Source organism: Temnothorax nylanderi, unplaced genomic scaffold (genome assembly GCF_030848795.1).
Source record: "Temnothorax nylanderi isolate EJ_2023f unplaced genomic scaffold, tnyl_v1.0 TNYL_tig0002_pilon, whole genome shotgun sequence".
NCBI classification, from domain to species: domain Eukaryota; kingdom Metazoa; phylum Arthropoda; class Insecta; order Hymenoptera; family Formicidae; genus Temnothorax; species Temnothorax nylanderi.
Window position 1 is genome coordinate 32,456 of NW_027249064.1, and position 21,543 is coordinate 53,998.

The window sequence follows — 21,543 nt, forward strand, 5'->3', positions numbered from 1 at the left end:
AAGACACTCGTCAAATACTTTGTTTAAAGCGCAATTAATCTCGTTTGTTACTCTCGTTTTGTCGTAATTGTCTGTACTACGCGTATTAATTAGTCGGGGAATGAATACGACTGCGTTTTTTAGTATATATATATTTCTAAAGCACTATATATATATTTACATATATACAATAGAGTGTATGATAAAATATATAATAATCGACTAATCGGTTCTCATTAGCGCTATCGTTTCTCTAAATTTATCTAAAGATACGGTAATTTAAAGTTTTAGGTATATGTCTATGAAGATAAGGCTTGCTCCTTGCTAAAATGGCAACTTATGTACTCTTTTTTTCTCGTTTTTCTTCAATTTTATTATAATTTCGGACAATCTTAAATTTCGTTAACTGTGCGTCGATATAGCGAAATGTAAAAAAATTTAAAACTGAGTTTGTCTCGAATGTCAAAAGAACAATCTTATGTAAATCTGATTATTTGCGATAGAGTCAAGATACTTTCTTATTAGGTGGGAAAATTGCGTTTTAAGTGGTTTACGCCGCGTAAGAGAGATTTGTTAGGAAAATTGAAGGATTAGCTTCCCTCAGATGTATTTCGAACGTTAATGTTAATAATTACTTTCACATCGGCTTATTTATCTATAATGCTTAGTGCAAGTTGGAAACTTGTTCGAGATCCGCTCGATATACTTATCTGACGTTCGAGAAATAGGTGAATTAAAAAGAATTGGTAAGAATTCACATCCTTGTGAAGTGAATGAACTTCTGATCTCTATAACGAGAGACTGGTTTTACGCTTCCTGTACAAATGCTTCTTTTTCCTTTCTACCTATTCTTGTTCTGGGAAAAACCATTTGCCATTTTTAAGAGAATGTTATAATACCTTATCTAAAATTAGACTGTGTTAAAGCGATTTTTCTCTGTGTGTTTAATATTTACGAATATAATGATTAAACGGCCAGTATATTCAAGATAAAAAGAGATAAAAGAGAATTTAAAAAAGTGCTAAAGTCTTGAAGTTCTAATTTCAAAGATAAGATATTTACTACCACCGAAGACGATATATATATATATATATATATATATATATATCTTTCTCTTTCTCTCATTCCTTTTAATTCGCCTATTTTCTTACCGGATCGATCTTGCTTAACGAGTTAGAGAATGCCCGTTAATTTTAGCGCATCTTATGACTCGAACATGCGTCCTTAAAGTTCGTCGCGTTGAACGGCACGAAATAGTCGTCGTGCAGCTGCCTGACGATGTTCTCGATCGGGCACAGCTTGACGCCCTTCTTGCCCACGCTCAGTTCCCCGTCGTCGCTGACGTAGGTGTTCGCGTTCCTGCAGAACGGGACCTTCGGCGTGAGGTCCCGGCCGTTGGCGACGACGCGGAAGTAGAAGTCGCTGGCGAGGCGATTGTCGTTCCGCGGATTGATCTTGTAGACCTCGATGACGAGACGCGAGGCGTAGTGGGTCGCCACGTCCGAGACTATGCCCAGGGCGGTGGCGAGGTACTCCAGGGTCTTGTCGTGGCCGGAATATAGGACGATCTTGGGCCTGGCCTCGGAGATGATGCGCAGCATGAAGGTGACGATGCCGCGCAGCATCCCGTACGCCTTCAGCAGCCCGTACTTGTTACGGCTACTGCTCTTGGCGGCCTGCTTCGACTCCCAGTCCGTGTAGGCGAACAGCCCGGTGACGTGGTCGCTCTTCACGCACGTGCGTTGAGAGTCGAGGTCCGCGCACGGCAGCGAGGCGCCGTGGCACACGTACGTTAACAACGCGTCCCGCAGCGTGTTCGGATCGCAGGTCTGCGCCTGATCCGGTAGCTCGAACACGGCGCTCGCCGCCTGTTTGATCAGCTCCCCGACGGCCGGATGGGATCTCAGATGGTTGGAGGTCTCCTGGGGGAAAAGTGGAAGTAAACGTGTCTGTGCGGAGTGTCGCACGATCCTCCGACGTTATCGCGAATCGCTCCCCCCGGAGTTTCTCCACGAATATTTTATTAAGACCTGAATTATTCTTCCGATACCAATAACTAGCGGGAAACGTTGGCTGGCACTTCAGCAAGAAGTTCACCAATAGAATTAAGGGCTTTGGAGATTTGTATGAAAGCTTTTGATCGCACTCGTCAAAATTACAGTCGAGCGGCTCTTGAATGTGACTTTGAATAATTTTTCTCGTAATTAATTTTCTAATGGAAGATCCTGAACTTTTCCATGGGATCTTAATGAGAAAATTAATTATTAAAACGTTGGCGCGAGCTCTCTTGAAATTTTCGAAAAAGATCATTCTCGTGTGCATTAAACATGCGATACGTCTCCGCGGGTCACGTGCAGCGCACGGACAGCGCCCGGGGGTTACGGAGGCAAGATTATTTTCGTAGAAAAAATTATTATTGCGTGCAAGTATTTTATTCAGATGACGCGCTGAGAAATCCAGCGTTTGCCAGCCTAGAACGACCCAGATAATTTTATTGGATTTCCTTGGAGAGAGAGCACAAGGTGAAGAGCGATGTTGATGCAGATTATTTAACATGTTTCCGAGAAAACTGGAATGAGATCTCAGGTCATTAAAACTTCCTCGGAAGACGGGAATAACGTAAATGTAAATTTATCGGATCTCTCCCTTTAAAAAAAAGGTGGAAAGACGACGACAAGTCCATTTTTATACATGTACATCTTTAAAAAACTGAAACGAAACTACTGCGCGAGAGATCCGACGGATTTAAATTACTTCGCATAAAAGATTGTTTCGTGATTGCATTTCTTAAACGAACGTATATCAGTCGTGTAGATTTGTAAACGATTGCGAATTGTTATATCGCTCGAATTTCAAACAATGTCAAACGTGACTTTATCTCTCGTACACCAAATATGCGGGAAATCTACGAAGCGGTTTCTCGGGTTCATTCCACGCATACCCAGACAGCTAGTCTGTCGAAAGCAGATGCTACAAATTTTACAAGTATCTTCTACAAATATTGTCGGCAGAAAGACTACAGATTAGATGCCGGTTTTATCATATGTATCACATGATATCAACAGAACGTCAACAGAAATATATAACAGGGTCTACTAACATAATCAGACAGCAGATTGGTGGCAGAAATCGAGAAGATCCTGCGGGAACTTGCGCGATTTTTGCTGCAAATCTGCTATCTGATTATCTTAGCAGACTCTGCTGGCTAATTGTAAGCTGAATGCGGACACAGTTGATATCAGTAACGTCTGCTGACATGTCTGATCAAATCTGTTATCAATCTGCCGACATACCGCTATCTCAATTTGCTTACTATTTACCTTCAAGTGCTGTTTCAGGAACTTCTCGGCGGCGGGACAGGCGCACTCGTTGCTGCAGAATGCATAGCTCTGGCTCTCCTGCAGGCTGATCCTCGTCAAGCTCGGGAAGCCGTCGTTCTCGAAGAGCGCGTAGAGCAGCGCGACCGCGCTCTGCACGGTCCTGCGGTAGGAGGTGCTGTAGACGATAACGTCCCTGCCGAAGGAGGTGCCGTTGCCGAGGTTGAGCCGATGGTAGTACGCGTTTCTCAGCGCGGCCCCGGTCTTCAGCAGCTGCAGAACGCCGAGGGTGGTGAGCTGGCCGATCCGGCAGTCGCGCGCGTTCGCCGGCAGCACGGGGAGGCCGTGGAACGGGCCCAGGAACTGGGCCCAGGCGGCCCGCGAGTAGCTCGACGCGTTCTGCACGAAGCTCACGTAGTTCTCGTATATCGTCTCGAGGTCGGTCGCGGTGCCGAGGTCGCCGCCCCCGCAATTGATGCTGCTTATGTTCCGTATGTGCGTGAGAGGACCCCGGTCGCCGTGACGGATGAAGATCAGGATGCCGCTCAGCGTCAGGTTGCCGTCGAGCTTCCCTGTTGGAAAGCGAGGTAACGCGGATATTTTATGTTGCGTTATTACGTGCAATCTCGTATAATAGTAAGACAATTTTGAAACTCTCGTACGCTTTAAACGCACGTTTGTGCAAGATGAAAGTGATTTACACCGATTTCTAGTTCGAGTGAGATCAAACGGGATTATTGACTCTGTGTGCCCATTTACTATTTATCGCGATTATGCGCGAGGGGCTTTGACGATCGACTTCTTTGATACTTTGGATAGCGTTTTAACATTGCATGATTGATGAGAATGATTGATTAATGATGTAAAAAGTGTCGGTCATCGTGACGGGGATGTTACATTTTCGGTTCGTTTTTTTAATGCAAAAGTAGGATAATTGCACGGTGGTACCTTCGGTGTCCGCGGCTATCTCGTGCGGCAAATTGCAGAAACGAAAGATCTTCTTCGTCTTCGTGTCTGGTTTCAAATTTCTCGGGAATTCCCGTAGCGACAAATCATTGCTCGGTACTCTCGTCTGCACCGAGGTTTTCTCATCTACGCCGATATACTTGTACATACCTGCACGAAAAAGAAATATTGTCTATAATCGGCACATCGGCAGCCTTTAAATTAACGACAAAATCTTATTTCGCGTAATTTTACTTGTATTACGATTCATATCACTAGGCGCCAGTTTCCAAAAAGGACAACGTTCTCCTAACTTTTTTATTTATGTACTATAATTTCTCCCTCTCTATAATGCACTTTCATTTAATCTGATAGTATCTAATATTAATATTAAAATAATTTAACTTACATCTGGAATCAATAGGTAATTTTATTCATATTATTATTACGATTTATATCATCAAGCACTGGTTTCAAAAAGTACGTTTTCCTAGCGTTTTTATTCATGTACTAGAATTTCTAATGCATTTTAATTTGATGTGATTAATATCGTGTATTATTTAATAGATTATTGATAAAATAGATTAATATAATGATATTAATATTAAAATAATTAAACTTGCATCTATATAATCGATATAATCTATGAACGATAAGATCTTATTTCACATAATTTTACTCATATTCATATCATTTTACGATTGATATTATTACCAGGCGCCGGTTTCAAAAAGGTCTCTTATTTAAGCGCAATAATTTCTTTCTCCCCAAAGCATTTTAGTCGGACAGTACATATTAATATTAAAATAAAACTTTCGACGTATTAGGGGAAAATGTTAGCTCCACCCTGTATTTATATTTCGCCAAAAAATGATATATTCATAGAAAAGTTCATTGTCGAATAGATTACAATGAATTTGTTTTTTCCTGGCGGTCGATTTAGCATACTATGTCAGCTATGATTGGACTATGATGTCGGCTATGATTGGATACTTCCCTTACTCTACGACAAAAAGAAAGTTAAAATAGTCGTCGCTTTGATGTCACCTGATAACGTCCAGCTATATAATACGTTATTGAAAAACTAAAGTGTTCTATTATTACGGTTCTCTATTATTAAAGCCGAAGTGATAACGCGAGCGGAGAAGAGTTCAAGTAGCTGCGCGACAGCGTATATATGTATCCACGTTTTACCCTACATTTAAAAATAAAAAACCCGTGCCAGGGATTTAAAAGATTTAAGCACCCCGGAGGGAATTCGTCGATAACAAATTCAGATAACAGGGTCAAATCCGAGAGAGACAATTGTATACAAACGCGACGCGAAGATAATATCCTTTCTTCCTGATCAATCGCGACGCGAATTCGATATCCCTTTTTTTTTTTGCGACGTAAAACGCGACGAAGTCTCGTGCGTCGCAGATAGATACGTGTGAATCATCTTCGCGCCTAACCGCGGTATCGAGATCGGAAGAGAACGCGACTCGAATTTTACACCGATTTTTACGGCACAGGTCGATCTCTGTCAGCGTTCAGCGGGATGGCACACGTTGGTTGCGTTTACCAGCGACCAGCAGGAAGATCCACACGCTCAGAATCACGTAGCAGTAGAACGCCCTGTGCTGGTAGGAGAGCCGGACCATTTCCGCGAGCATCCCTCGGCGGTGGCCGGTCCCGGGGGACCGATTTGCAGACCAGCGAGCGGTAACGACGGCGTCCCGACGTCAGGACGACGACGACGACGACGATGATGATGACGACAACGTGGACGCGACTCGATTTCCGTCCCGCACGAAGGGGCCGAGCGAGGCTGCATCTTCAGACACCCTTCGGCCACCCTTTCCGCATATTTGTCGACGGTCCAGCGACGGGGGGGGGGGACTGCGCCCGACCGGACAATCGACGACGGCGACGACGGTGACAACGATGACGAGAACAATGAGAGAAATTGCCGACCTTCCTGCGGCGCGTACACCGACAGAACTGCCCGAGATGGAACTGCCGGTCCCGACCGCGGCGATAAGCAGGGGTAGATTTGCGGGGGGGTTGTTTTCCAGGCGCAGGCGCTACCCCGCCGATTACCCTCCGCCCTGGAGAGAAGCCCGAACAGAGTTTTCCACGACGCGGGCTGGTCGGTCTCCACAGGGTGGCTCACCCGCGCGACGTTTATCGACCTTCCCTTATCCGGCGCGGTTATCGAATGCGGGGGTTTTCCCGGTCGAAGCCGGTGTCGGTTATCGCGCTCTTCGTCGAAAACCGGGAGAGTTTTCTTCGTCCCGTCCGCCGATTATTATTAAAAATAGGTCTCCCCCGGATATAATAATGAGCTTTCTCTGACAATTACCGTCCAACCTGAGACAGACGCGAGAGGCGAGATGACTGACGGATTATTCCACCATCGTGACCGACTTTTACGGCTAAACACAATCCGAATATCTTTCACACAGATATCACTTGTACCGTCTATTTCAACGTGTAAGAGACATGGTTGTTTCTTCCTCGGCAGTGAAATTACCGCGTAATCATACGGCAATTTTGACGCCGAAAACACCTTTAACAGCTGTACTTTGTGAACATCTTTATTTCGTCTCTTTGCTTAACGGGGGATAAGTATTTTCAAGCCGCCGAGCGGTTGAGAGGATTAAAGCGTCGCGGTCGTCAAAACGCAGAAGGACAAAATAGTCAGGATAATAAACCAGCTTCGACGATGACGGGTTCTACAAAATTGTGAAATGCTCGTGGCAAACGCTTGTCAAAGCTGCTCTATTATTTCATCAAGAGGATTACTCCACGTTAATTTCAACGACGTACATATAATCCTGCCCGGTTTCCCTTTGAGTTCGCGAGCTAAAATTAACGCGTATCAAGCCGTTGCAATCAGATTAATCCGGTTAATTCCGGTTGCCTCGGTTTTCGAAATTAACCGGTTTAAGGGCAGCCGGTTTCCCGATCGCCCTTCATTACAATCAAACGCAGAGAATTCCCGTCGATCCAGCTGCGTATCGACGATTCGACCTCGCCGCTCGGGCCACTTCGCGCGAAGGTTCTTCGCGATGGTTTCCCGCGAATCTGCTTGCGCTTTATTCGGCGCGGCTGTTCGCGAAATAAGGTAAACGCGTGCGTGAAAAGCAAGGCCTGCGGGACAAGGACGGGCCCCCCTTCCCGCGGGGAGGGATCGAGCCGAGGAAAGCGGATGCCGTGATGTCGTCATCCAAGCTCCACGGCATCGCCGCGCTCTCTCGGCCCGGCCTCGTAAATATATTCCGTTTAAGACTGATGGCTAGATTGTCCCGCAGTTGACGCGTTAGTCTCGGGGTTCTCATATCGGGGCGGTTGACGCGCGACGTACGCGTTAAGCCTATTCTACAATGAACGCAAAACGCAAAACTCTAGCCGCAACGCGAGCTACAGCGGTGACGTGTTCCCGGTCGCCGGGGACTACGCGGGCCGCGAAACGCAGACTCGCAGAAAGATGAAATTAACCGTCGTAGAATAGGCTTTACATCGGCGCAGGCCCGAGGAGAGTTACACGCGGATAATCGCGTCTCGTCTACCAGCGTCTCGCCGCGACGCACCGCGCCGGGCACGCAACCGTCATTGGTAATTGAACACCCCCGCGGCATTGCGGGGACTTAAACGGTCTCCAGACGAGCGATATTCTTTGTTGTTAATAAGATATCCCCCTCCCTGGTCCGAAAGCGATGCCTCTCGCTTAGAGCGAAGAGAGAGATACCTCGAGAGGGACAAGTGCGATCGATGAACCGATTGACGTCGATTCAATTTCTTTCTTGAACAAGCCGCATTTCTATCACTGTTAGAATATTAAAGGATAAAATTTAAATCAATACCTTGAGTTAAATAACATTTTGTTATTTTTAACTACCATGTGTGTCGAAATTTATTTTACCATAAAATAGTATTATTCAACTTCATTGGTTTAGTTAATTAACGATATTGAGTAGGAACAGTGGCGATTTATAGGAAGGGTTAAAAATGACTCAAATTAAGTTAACAGTATATTTATTTTGATATCAAATGGGAAAAAGACACTATCAGAGTGAGGACAAGGCATTGTCAGTTTTATAAATCGAGAGGAGCATTATTTAAGATTAATGACGCGAGAAAAGATATAGAAGTGACATCTCTCGCCATCTCATTTTAATTTATAATTCTGTAACAGTAATTCAGAACGCTCTCAATATAATCGTTCCTTTTTTAAACAGTACAAATCTATTGTTCGCACGATTTTGAAAATAAGTATTGTTATATATTGAGAAATTGAATAAATTTATGCAAAAAGCAATGTAACAATACCAAGAACGTAAACAAGATTAACAGATCGAATGTTTGGAGAATTATCACTTTGACAGAACTGCAGTCACATCACGGTTAAAACTAATTCAGTTCGCGCATGACAATAAATTAATGTATCAAAACGTATATGTACAGCTCGTAATAATTACACGAAGGAAAACACATTGCGCGAGCGCGTATTCATAAATTCAATCTCTCGTATAGTACGCGATATTACGATAAATCTTCAACGAGATAACGTGTGTGTGCAGTTCGTGAGGATTAAAGACGCGCGACTATAAATATTGCTGTCGCGACCATAAATTTTACTTGCGATTCTACTTCGTCAGAATCCTTTAATCGTCCACATTAAATCGCCCTGCGACTATCGTCGCCTTGGCATTGGGAGAGCGACCGCCATTTCTCTTGGTTTAAGTCCCTTCGCGCGCGTCTATCGTCGCGGCGAGCGAGAGGGCATCCGGTATAGTGATGTAACGCGTATATCATCGTGAGGAATAAATTTGTAGCAGGCCGCGCGCATGCCACGGCATTCTGCGACATATTTCCAGACGCGCAGACGTCATATCGCGACGTCCGTCGCGTCGCATCGCCTCCGTAATCCGCTTCGAAATCGTGAGCGGACTTGAGAATCTCCCTGCCATCTCATTGCGCAATTGTTCCGCGTCGCCGATCGTGAGATTCTTTCCGCGACCCGCAATCTGGAATGCATCCTCGAGGATCGCTGATCACTGGCGTTTTGAAATGTTTGAATGGCAATCCATCACGTTATCGTTATCATCGTCGCCTGCCCGCGTGCCCGATCCCGTAGCCTCGGCAAGATCATTACTACGGAATGTCATTGCGGTATCCTAATGATAACGAGCACCCTCGTTAACGAGATGCGCAGCAGGCAAAATCTCGTGACGTATATCTATTTGCGTCGAGAGATTATTATTTTTTTTTTTCAACAACTTGAGCGTTTTCTCAGCGCATTTTCTCGATGATGCGATTATCGAATGTCACAAAGTATCATCTGGCTGTAGAAAATTAGACCAACAAACATTTCACGGTAATTAATGTGAACAATGAAGATTATCATTGGATATTGTAATTCGTAACATTATGCTAAATTATAAATTACATTAGAATATGTATTGTATTGTTGAATAATTATGTGTATTGAATATTGAATGCTATGCATTTAAATACATGAATTGTTTGCTCTAATATAGATCGGACGGGAAATTTTTATCTAGAATAAGAAAAGATCGACTTCGAGTTGGTAAAAGAATTTTTTAAGAGAAAGACTCGACAGCTTTTATTTTGAACGATAATAATAAGTGAAACAAAACAGTTATGACACAATCTATTATAGAGAAAAACATCATTTACAGCCCAAACCGGATCTTTATAACTAATAAATAATATTGTATAAATTTTGTACTTTTTCCAAACTCAATAAATTATGCGCCGATTTTTTGTTGGTCTTTAAAACACAGTTCTTTATTGGAACATCAAATTTGCATACTTAAATCGATCAATTTAAATTTTGATGCTATAATGAGCGTTTTAAATCGCTGTAAAAAGTTTATTGGGGAAAAATATCACTTTAGCCATGGTTTTTAAACCTGAATTTTTTTTGTTGTTCCAAGCTGTATTTTGCAGACTGACAACAAATCTGCGCGCAGTTTATTGAGTTTGAAAAAAGTGTACAAAATTTACACAATATTATTATTAATTAGGCTATCAAAATTCAGTTTCAACCGTAAATGGTATTTTTCTCTCTAGAAGCTTATATTTTATTTTTATAAAGTATTCGCTTCGTTTTTATAATGTGACAGATACAATTGGATTCCAACAATTTTTTACCCGTAAAATTGTTAAAAATTTATCGTCTAATTCATCACTTTCTAATTTCAACTAGTCTTTGAAAAATAACGAGGAAACCAAAATTCATGAATTTTATCATATTAGAATCCACAAATTATCATTCTAAAAATGTTCTAAAATCCAAAAATTTCGAAAAGTGTAATAGAATAGAAATTGGTTTTTATTTCTGGGAATTTTTTTTCGACTTAATATTCATATGATAGTATTCTCAAATGTATTCTCTCCCTGATTAAAAACTGCGTTGCTTTTTTTCTTTTTTTTTTGTAAGAAGAAGATTGTGTAAGTGTAAGTGATATACTCAGGTACTTCTTTCTGAAAGAAATATGGACCAGTTTAAATCGTCCTTTTTGGCTTAATGTCTCGAGAATTGTCGCGAGACTATCTACTTAAAGATTCTACCTGAAACACACGACCGAGTAATATCTTAAACCCGCAATCTCGATCGTAATCGACGGGCGTGAGCTCTTACTGAAATTAGTGAAATTCAAGCGGACAAATGACGAAAGCGAGTGCGTCTGGAGAAACTAGATTAGATCGTGCAAAGCGCCAAATTACACCTCTCAAGGGTGCAGTCGTGAAAGTGTCACCATTCCCACGGATGATTTGTGATATTTTAAGCCATTCCGTGATTAACCCATTTTTCGGACATAATGTCGTTTACATAACAATTACTTCATTCAGTCTACTTGCCTTCATTATACTTGATTGTTTTGACTACCCTTTAATAATACTCCAATTTAAAATAGTTTCACTCGCAGAACAGTTCAATCACAGAAAATATATTTAATTGTAATTGATTTAATTGTAATTGGTAGTTGCAATGAAAACAGTATCTAATACCCTAAATACACGCAAATGTGTGTTTAACTTTCTGAACAATATGGTTAGTTGTAATTTATCTGTATAAGATGCATTCTCTTAAAAGTACAAGAATGCATCTTACACCTTACAGCTATAAGAAAATTCTTCGAGATATGGCATAACCCGTTAGATCTATTAGAATCTATCCTATCCATATAACTGTAACAGTATGTCAATTGTAATTTATATACAAGACGTATTCTTGAAGGTACAAGAACACATCTTACACCTTAGAGCTATAAGAACATTCTTCGAGATATTTGGTATGGCATAAACCGTTAGGTCTTTTACTAGAAGCTATCCTATCTACATAACCGTAACAGTATGTCAATTGTAATTTATCCGTAAGATGCATTCGTAAAAATACAAGAATGCATCTTATACCTTAGAGCTATAAGAAAAGATATTTGATATGGCACGTAGCCCGTTAGGTCTATTATTAGAACTTATCTAACTGTAACAGTACGTTAATTATAATTTGTCTGTAAGATGCATTCTTAAAGGTACAAGAATGCATACCTTATACCTTAGAGCTATAGGAAAATTCTTAAAGGTATTTAGTACGCCGTAATCCGTTAGGTTTATCATTAGGATCCATTACGCTCTCTCGATCTTGTACGTCGTGAGACGAAGGTAAACCTTATTTTTCCCAAGAATCTACCTGCACAGGTAGGCTCGAGGATCCTCCGACGAATAATCTCTGGACCTACTTGCATTGTTATCTGACTAAAAAATCGATCCTTTGTCTGGTCATGCCTATCTTATAGCAGTTCCATATATCATATAGCTGTAAAAGAAGACCCTTCTCAATTCGCTCGTTTTCGTTATTCCTTTTTCGAAACTACGCGGTAAATGCATTTCCAGCTGAATTACAAAAATATCGTCAGGCAATTGTCAGTGGGATTATTTTTGAAAAGAAAATCATCATTTTTCTTTATCGTTTCTTCCTTTTACTATTGTTTAAAAAAAACATAATCCCCAGACTCGAATGTAAATGAAGTATCTTGTATATCTTTTAATATTCCTCGATAGTTTTGAAGAAACAATTTTATTTAAAAAAGAACTAATCGTGCAGTTTAGCAATTCAGAAGTATAAAACTGAATATTCATGATAGTTTCGAAGAAGCGATTTTATTATAGAACTATTCGCGTAGCGTAGCAGTCCAGAAGAATTAAATTGAATATAAACAGGTTTCTGAAACAACATTTTTATCGCCAACTTCTATTTATATTACTTTTAGAAATGGATTCCGCGATGAAAATTAAACCACGCGAAATTAACGAAAAAGGAATACACGTTGAACGAAACTCGCCCCGAATAAAATCACGTTAGTCCGTTTTAACGCTGAATAAATCCTCGAGGAATTTCCCCGGAGTAGTGGATATATCCGCAAATATATTGGTTATCGCGGCACGATCGAGTCGATCAAGCGCGAAAACGTGACGTAAAAGGAAACGCCAGGTCGCGGAGTGCAGTAAATGCGCTGCAATAGCTGGTTCGGTCCCGGGTCCCGGCGGCTCTTATCTCATCCGTCGTAATCTACAACAAGGGGTGGAAGGTCGGGCCCGGGTGTCTTGACGTTCTCCGGGGAGATAATGCGTGTATTTGCGGCTTATCAATTTTCCTTTGTCCCTCTTAATGCGCGCGCGCGCGCGCGGGGCTCGTTATCGTCGACGTTGCACGCGCGCACGGTATGGACCAGTTCGATCGCTTTCACGCCACGCCGAAAAATAAAACCGCGTATTCACACGAGAGGTATCGCGGATGTTCTGGTCGCTCGACTAACGGTACGTCGATGGAAGAGAAAGAGAGAAACTATAATTCGCGATAAGAAACGGAACGATAAGCAAAGAGAGAGACAACTACGGAGTTATTTAACGCCCCGAAGCGATCGATAATAGTGCGTCGACAACGTACGCGTGAAAATATACGTTTGATAATGACGAGAAGTGGAGAAGGGGGAAACTTTGAATGGAGTTTAATAATGATTTACTTGCGGGCGATCGTCGGGACGTTTAACGTCAATTAAAGTCAGTTAAACCCCAAGACGCCGCGACTCGCGAACGATGGCCGCTCGCATCGAAATTCCCCCGGGAAGGAATCGCTTTTAGTATTTATCCAAGAATATGTACTAAAAAGTCACAAATATAATTCGTTACGATCTTCATTCGGTTGACGAAGGAAGCGCGAATCAAGGCTGTCTACTTTTTAGGGAGGGGAAGGAATATATAAATATTTATCACGCATTAATTTTTCTTATGTACCGGAATTCCATGAAATATTAATCACATTCAGTGAAAATAATAAGAAAGTGTTTTCTTTTCCGTCTTCCTCTCGAAATGTCTTATTTTTAGATGATCTTTCGCCGTATCCTTGACTCAAAATCACCTCTGCCTCTGCCGTTCTTCGGTTTATCTCGGCTAGAACGCAGAGGACTCGCGAACGTCGTGATTTCGCGGCCGGAATGCCGTTTCCCCCCCGAGATATCGGGCAATATACGGGAACATATACCGGTCAGTTGTTCGCCCGGTGCAACGCGCAACGCGCAACACGGCGTAACAAAGAGCCGAATCGATTACAATCTATTACGTAAATCAATGAAAGCGGGATTTCGTTTCGAACGTCGTTGCCCCTCTCCCTCTCCCCCTCCCCTCTCCGTGACGTTTTCGCGAAACGACGACGACCGTCGCGTCGTTTATGTTGCGACGCGCCGTTGACCGGTCCGGCAAGGAAGTGTCAAACTGGATAAGCGCGGCGCGGCCACACTCATCACTTCCGTTTACCACGGATGCGGCTACGCTCCACGCGTTTGAGTCGCATCGGCCGAGAGAAGATCAGAGCTCATCTCCGAGATTGTACAGCGCGGTCCACAGGCCCCCGTCCGTCCGTCTCCTTCGAGAGCTTTCCTCCGGTTTCTGCCTTTCGAACGGCAGCGATTACACAACCGCGGCCGTTAAATAATTAACTCTTATTACGTAAGGTTCGGAAATTAAATATAAAAGAACTTACGGGTAAGGGATTATTTATTTATCAATAATATTTCGCTCGCGTATAAAACGAGAAAAACAGGGACGTCGTCTGCTTTAATGGACATCAGTTGAAGGATATTAATTAAGAAGGAGCAGAGAGATTTTCACAGGGTAGCTCGCAGGAGCTTGCCCCGCCGAACTTTCTCCGGCCGAACGGGGAAATTTCCTCGGGATGAGGTAATTTTTTTCGAAATTCACGCGAACGCGAGCTCCTCTCTCCGCTTCCCGCGCCGTGGCGTGTGTGGATCTCGGCGCGCGTGGAACGCGTATACCCGCCTCGGCGGTGAGCGGACGAACGGAGCGGACGCGCGCCTCCTCGGCAGGCCCACGAGGGAGCTGAGCGCGAGCAGGTACGAGCGGAATCTCGAGCGACGCGCCGAGCAGTTCGTATCCCGCTTCCCGCCGACGACGTTCGCGCTCCGCGCCGCTCGCCTTCACGCTCGCGCCCCCTCCGGCAAACGAATTCTCCGATCTCCGTCGATCATGACACGCGGACGGACGAGGACGTGCAGGTGAAAGACGTTTTTTTCCCCCCGCGCCCCCCGTCCCTTCCCCCCTGCCCGTCTGTCCGACCGAGGAGGACAAGAGGGACACGCGGACCCAAGTGCCACCGCGAGGGAGAAAAAGGAGAAGCGACGAGAGGAAGAGGAGAAGAAGAAAAGATCGATATCGGCTCGGATACCGCCGGAAGATCTAGTTGGTGGTGACAAAGTTTATTGTGGAGAGAGAGTTTGTGGAGGGTTTAACGCGCTTCCGGCCGAATCGAGGAACAAGGTAATTGTCACCGAATCGATCTCGAGCGGGGGGAGGGGGGATTAATCTCGGATTTTTGCGCTCTCGCGACTGGAAGTGCGCGAGTGAGCCTTGAAGCGCTCTTCTGCTTTCTCTTCCCGTTAGAATCTTTGATCCTTTTTTTATCGGCGTCCTTTGCCGAAATCGCGAAGAAGTATTTTTGCTAGAGAATAACTTTGTACTTTTATACAGATATGTATATTTGTACATATGTATATATTTTTCAATTTCTTTGCATGCGCGACGTTAAAGTAGATAAGATATAATTGCAGGAAGCAAGAGCGAAAATGAATTAACGCAAGTAAATAATACTCGCAATACAAGCAATTAATACAAGCAATTAATACTCGATTGAATATACCGATTTGCACATAATGCAGCTTCTTCTTCTTATCTTAACATCCTCCGTTTGATCGCTGCTTTCGGAATCTGAAAAAAAAAGAAAAAGAAAACGATATGGGTGTTTGCGTGCTCGCGCTTTTGAGGAGAGAAAGCAGAATAGAAATAATTTGTAGAAAGTGGCGACGAGGAAAACGGACTTTACCGCGGGGCAATTAACGAGCTTCAATTAATTGCACAATTCGTATTGTTCGGTAAGTAGTGACGCTTAAGCGAGTCGTAATCGTCCGTCAAGCCGTCCGTGACGTTCGTTGCAAGTTAACGCGAGGATACGATGTTACGGTGCCAACCGGAATAAAAACCGGACGCCCTCAGCCGGCGCGCAATCGCGAATCGGCGAATCGGTCGAGTTGAATTTTCCCTCTAAAGTTTACGAAATTTGAACAATCGACGTTACGGCGCGGAAGATAACGGGGAACAAAAACGTATCTTACGGAACATATTTCCAAATTTGGGGAGATTAACTAATGAGTTGATTTCCCGTTAAATGGGAAGCTCTCTCTCTCTCTCTCTCACTATCGCGGAAGAGAGCCTCTTGTATAAACAGGAAGTGCTTTTGTTATTATTACGATTATGTTATGCCCGCGTAGTTTAGTGCAAGCCCTTAGTCATCGTTTACGCTGTTATAAGCCCCGCCGCGCCGTCGACTCACTTTCGTGTTAACTCATTGTCTCAGAACCACTTATTATCTTATTAGAGGCCATTGTACCGTCTCTAAATAATAAAATGACTGGCGGCCGTAGTGGGAATCGGTCGTTTCGAGGATCCACGGAAGTCGAATTTTTTGTGGAAGTGGTGGATCCCGTGTCGCGCAGGATGTGCAAATATTAAAATATTCTTGTGTCAATAATAAAATACAAGACATTTTTTGTAAAACGACATTTTTCGTTCCTCTCTAACGCGCCTATCAAAATAAATCGCACAAAACGGATTATCGACGAATTCTCGTTTGCTTTAAATTTAGGTACCTTAAAAACCTGCACCGTAAATCCAAGTGTGTTATTTTAGTTGAAGCTCTTCATGCATATTTCTTGCCGTTTTAAATCATGTCATGTTTAACACGATTGGACGTATTAACTTTTAATTTAATACGATTACACGTGGTAAATGACGTAATTTAACACATAAAGAAACACGTAAAAAGATCTTCAGTCTAATGTGTCATTTTTAGACGTGGATTTGCGGTGTAAAGAAACCGCTTTTATATATAGTAAATTACAAGTTTAGTACAATTAGATACGGATGTGTAATAACTGCGTCGCCAAATTGTCGATTGATTACTTATCAGCTTGTAGCAATAAAAAATATCAATTTGACCGTGATATCCAAAAATTTCAATAAAGTTGTTTTTTCCTTTCTCTTTTTACTTGAATGTAATCTGCACTTACGCTGCGAATAATATTTACGTTTTATTCCGGTCACAATCCGTATGCATTTCGCAATGCAGTGGAGCAAAGATTTCAGTCGGTTGTAAAAAAAAAAAAAGTATCGCTCTCCAACAACGGGTCAATCAACCGCGCTGTTGATATATTCCTTGAACATCCCCGTCCCCGTAACAAATTGTTGACCTCGGAGGGTCGGTGGGGAATTGCATATTACTGATCGGCAAATCCGTAGCGAGGGGACGCTGCTGATATTCGCAAGGGCCTCCTCCATCGATCATTTTCTCGCCGCGCCGAGAAAATCATTCCGGAGAGAGCGCCGTAAAATGTCGCTGCGGGACGTCCGCCGTCGCTTTCAAAAATTTAGGTTTTTCGCTTATGAAAATAATCTCTGAATTCTTTTCAAGGCACGACGTGTCGAGCTTTCAGCCGGAAACAAGAATTTTTCCGATAAACTATCGAATTCGGATAAGATCTACCTCGATGAAAATTACTAGGCACTCTCATAATCGTTATGCTGTACTAAATCTAACACCAGGAAAGACTTCTATTGCTTAAAAGTTGTCTACGTTCATTATTATGAGCGCGTTTATGCGTTTATTTTTTATTTCTTTCAATAATAAATGTTATTTAGAAAAAACTTCAATAGGTCTAATAATAGTTATATAATTATTTATATAACTACTTATTTTAATTAACTATATAATTAAAAGAGTTACGTAAATAATTTTGGCCAGTGCTGTATTTCCGATATTTGCAAGATATGTTACAAAATTATTCCAATTGAAATCGAAAAGTCCGATCCTGCGCGATGAGGGAACCTGGTAATTCTCTGAGAAAGTGCTGTCAGGCGGTTTCGATCGGAATAAATGCATGAGATCGAGCCGGTCGCATAAATAACAAGAGAGTTAGTAAGAAATATACAGATATTTATACACCGTGACATTATAAAAAGAAATACTGCCTAGGTATATACATAAAAATCAATCAAAACGTCAGCAACGCGCTAACCGCACCGCACCGCACCAAGCGCGGCGCGACGAAGACGCGCTCGCGTCCTCCCGCACCATCTGCCAGCCGCCCTGAATTTTATCGCGATTTATTCACCGCTCGTCCGCCGATCCGATCGCTACGAATTATCGTCCGGAGATAATCGTTTCTTTTTTTTTTCCCTCCTTTTTTCTTTCATCGAGCATTACCATCGCCGTCCGTGTCAGTCGCGCGTAACGATTCTACGCGCGACCACCAGTTCCTCGGACGCAACTGGAGCGAGTGCGAAATCAACGTTTTCGCGTGCTATCTATCTCCCCGCGAAACCGGAGCCGCGAATCGAGCGAAGCGGAGCGAACGCCCGCTCGCGCGCGCGCGTAAATTACAGTCGATTACGGACTGCAGTTTTCTGAGGATCCGAACACTTACGCAATCTATTTAAATTAGAGAAAAGCGCGCGTCGGGAAGAGAGAGAGAGAGAGAGAGAGAGAGAGAGAGAGAGAGAGAGAGAGAGAGAGAGAGAGAGGGCCCTCCCTCGGCCGTCCGGTACCGTTCCTCAGGGGCCCGTCGCGCGTGCACCAACACGTCGCCTCGCCGCGCGGCCGATTCTCCGTAACCGATAAATTAAACGCACGGGATATCTCTTCCGGTTCGAAAGCACGCGACTGCGCACGACCGGAGCGCGCGGAACTGCGTCGACGGTAACCGTTTCATCGGAAGAAATCGAGCGAGCGATCGGGAGCGGCGCGTTACGCCGCTACGCCGCACTGGCGAGAACCGCCGTTCCCCAACGTGAAAATGTCTCATTGTTCCATCCGATAATAATGATTCAAATCGGTGAGTCAAATTGTAAACTCGGTGTATGATTTCATCCGGCGTAGCGGAGCTCTTGGTCCCGCAAATTCTTCTCCCGTAAAACAATCTCTCGCGCCCCTTTTCGCTCCCTCTCCATGAATTTTACGTTAAATGTTAATTCTAATGGCGTTTTGTGCACTGTTAAATTTGTGGTGTCAAATTGTACTCAATTCGAATCTTTTCTGACCATTCTTATAAGTCCGCCATGCACTGTTCTTACTAAAAAATATTAATTTAACTAAATGAAGTTAAATCAATAAGTTTCGGCGCACATGGTAGTTAAAAATAACCAAATGTTATTTAACTCAAGGTATTGGTTTAAATTTTATCTTTCAATATTTAACAATGTGTAATCCATTTTTTTATTCAATAGGATCAAGTGGATTGAAGAACGTCTGTTACGTTATCGATACCTTAAATTGCGTAAATTGTAAATATATAAGTAAACATGTATAAATACCTACTCGTTGACAAACTCGGAGATTTTATAGCCGATTTTGCAAAGAAAACCAGCGGATGATTTATATTTGACTTCGCAAACGTTCATAACTTCAGAAGGTTGCAACCGCGAGTAAATCAATCTTATAAATATTTAATTTTGCGCAAGTAAGTACTAAAAGATCGCTTTCGCAGAGTTCTAAAGAATCGAAGGCATGTCTATTTAAGTCTCCGCTCAGTACAGTTTTCAACTCTAGGTCGCGACACGTGTAGTATGTTTACTTGATTTTAGATTGATAATGATCGCATACACTACTCATTATAGATTTATGTCACGGTAATAAAGTTCACCGCGACGTAGAGAGCAACATAATTCACGCTCACATGCGTGAAGCAACCGAAGCGTCAACTTTTTCCTCGAGCGAGAAGCGAGTGCCTCCTGAGGAATTTCTTTTTATAACGAGGCGTTGATCGAGGATTTACCTTATTATACACGCTACTACACGTGGCCTTAGGCGCCGATCAAATTATACCCCGATAAATATTATCTCCATAATTAAACCATCAAACGGAATCGAAATAATAATAATAATAATACTGGCAAGCCGAGAAATTTGCGTGTTTATTCTTACCTACATCCGTTCCGGGTAAAATGTAAACTTTAAATTATCTATAAGTATAATAGCGCTGAGATGTAAATGCGTCATCTTGTAACTTTAAATTTTCAAGGCATTTCCGTTGGATTCAAAATTATTTTTGGATTAACATTATACCTAAGCTTTAGACCTTCAGTAACGCTTGGAAAAAGTCGAAGGGATAGATAGGTGTGCAATGGTGCAAAGGTGTGTTCCGGTCCGCTAGCACACGTGCGATAACGCGCTTATAAATATGCGCGACGCACGCGAGTTATAAAAGCTCGATTTATATATATATATACGTACGTCATTTTAAGAAACGCAACCCAACCTTGTCCCGATTCCCTTTCTGCAATGATCGCTCGCAACGATGCCGATGGACGAGTCGCGACGCGATTTTGCAATAGTTCACGGCTTTGAAAACAAAAAAAAAACAAAGAGAAAAGACTCGACCATGTAGCATTATGTAGCGTTCAACCCTTTCGTCGTCGAAGACGCCGACTATAGAGAAACGAGGAAACCCCGAACGTGTACACTTACGGGTATAAAGTGAATTCGATATGGTTATTTTATATTCTTCGTAAACACTCACGCGCGTTCTGGACCGATGCAAAATATCTTTCAACGCTTAAGCAACGTTTAGTCACAATTGTTGACTCTTGCGAATATATTTTTACGAGTTTCCGATCGCCACGTTGGTCTGAGTTTTTTCGACCTACAATCCATTCTTCGACCAACTTGTAGAATTTATTCTTCTTCAACGGAAGCATTAACGAGAATGAGATCGTTTATCGTGACTTTCTAGTCTTTCTATAGTTTATTGCACCAATATACGATTTAATGTTAGCGTATAACAAAAAAGATCTGTTTATCATATATATATTTTTTTTTCTGCAAAATGCACACGATGAAAGAAAAGGAATAGCAACAATAAATACTTGTATTAAGATGTTGGAAGAATATAAAGGAGGCCAAACTTTCAGCTGGCTCTCTGCTTGAAAACGGACAACTTCTTTGTCCACAAGTGACCAACCTGCTACCTGTGGCTGCAATAATTCGAATCTAGGTTTAGGTTCCGTACCAGGTTTAGGTCAATAACCTTTATTAGGTTTAGGTTAACATACCAGAGATATCCGGGTTTTCACGAAAACGAGGAAAAATTCTTTTTATTCTGCGTTCAAATCTGTTTGTCACGACAATATTTCTTTTGGAAATACTACAGTTCTACTACGCGTTTAAAGGGATTATTTCATGAAAAACTTTAAAATCTTCGGAATTTACTTTTCTTGTGTACTTTCTTTTAAGTTTTAAATCTTAAAATGTAGCTTGAATATTCAACATATATATAAGAAAATGTTGACATATTATACAAACTTAATAATAATCATAAAAATATTTAAATTTTAAGATATTTTGGTTTTTAAAATAAAATAAATAAAATTACTTATTTCTTACCAATTTAGATGAAAAGATGAAAAAATGTAGTAAAATTACTTATTTTTTACCAATTTAGACGAAAAACGCATAAATAATAAAAATAATTTAAACTTTTTCCTTACATAAGATATCACAAAGTAAATACGTAATTTTAACATACGTGATGTCCCGCGATCGACGATCGTATATAAGTTGTTCGATCTCTTACATTTCATAAATCGTCGATGCGCGCATCGAGATATTTTCACTTACAATAAGATAAAATCGACACACCAAGTTGTCCAGAGAAGCTGTCATTAA

The 21,543-nt window shown here is 42.2% G+C and overlaps 2 protein-coding genes across 2 annotated transcripts in view; one reads left to right on the plus strand and one right to left on the minus strand.

Moving 5' to 3' along the window:
- Window positions 1-324: 324 nt before the first annotated feature.
- On the minus strand, window positions 325-6,225 carry LOC139768189 (2-phosphoxylose phosphatase 1). The gene is made up of 4 exons (XM_071698135.1): window positions 5,806-6,225; window positions 4,245-4,412; window positions 3,300-3,868; window positions 325-1,901 (listed from the first exon to the last, which is right to left on the minus strand). Exons 1-4 carry the CDS (start codon window positions 5,894-5,896, stop codon window positions 1,173-1,175), a joined length of 1,557 nt encoding a protein of 518 aa, XP_071554236.1. The 5' UTR covers window positions 5,897-6,225; the 3' UTR covers window positions 325-1,172.
- An 8,109-nt stretch (window positions 6,226-14,334) lies between these two features.
- The window catches only part of Ptr (patched domain-containing protein), a 29,077-nt gene continuing 21,868 nt past the window's right edge, over window positions 14,335-21,543 (plus strand). Inside the window, exon 1 of the mRNA XM_071698104.1 lies at window positions 14,335-15,089. The gene's annotated coding sequence lies outside the window, so the exon portion shown is untranslated. The remainder of the gene's footprint in view (window positions 15,090-21,543) is intronic.

Coding starts and splice junctions, on each gene's coding strand:
- LOC139768189 (XM_071698135.1), bottom strand. CDS start 5,896: ATGCTCGCGGAAATGGTCCGGCTCTCCTACCAGCACAGGGCGTTCTAC. Junction 3,869..4,244: donor GATAGCCGCGGACACCGAAG/GTACCACCGTGC, acceptor GCTTTCCAACAG/GGAAGCTCGACGGCAACCTG. Junction 1,902..3,299: donor TCCTGAAACAGCACTTGAAG/GTAAATAGTAAG, acceptor CTTTTCCCCCAG/GAGACCTCCAACCATCTGAG.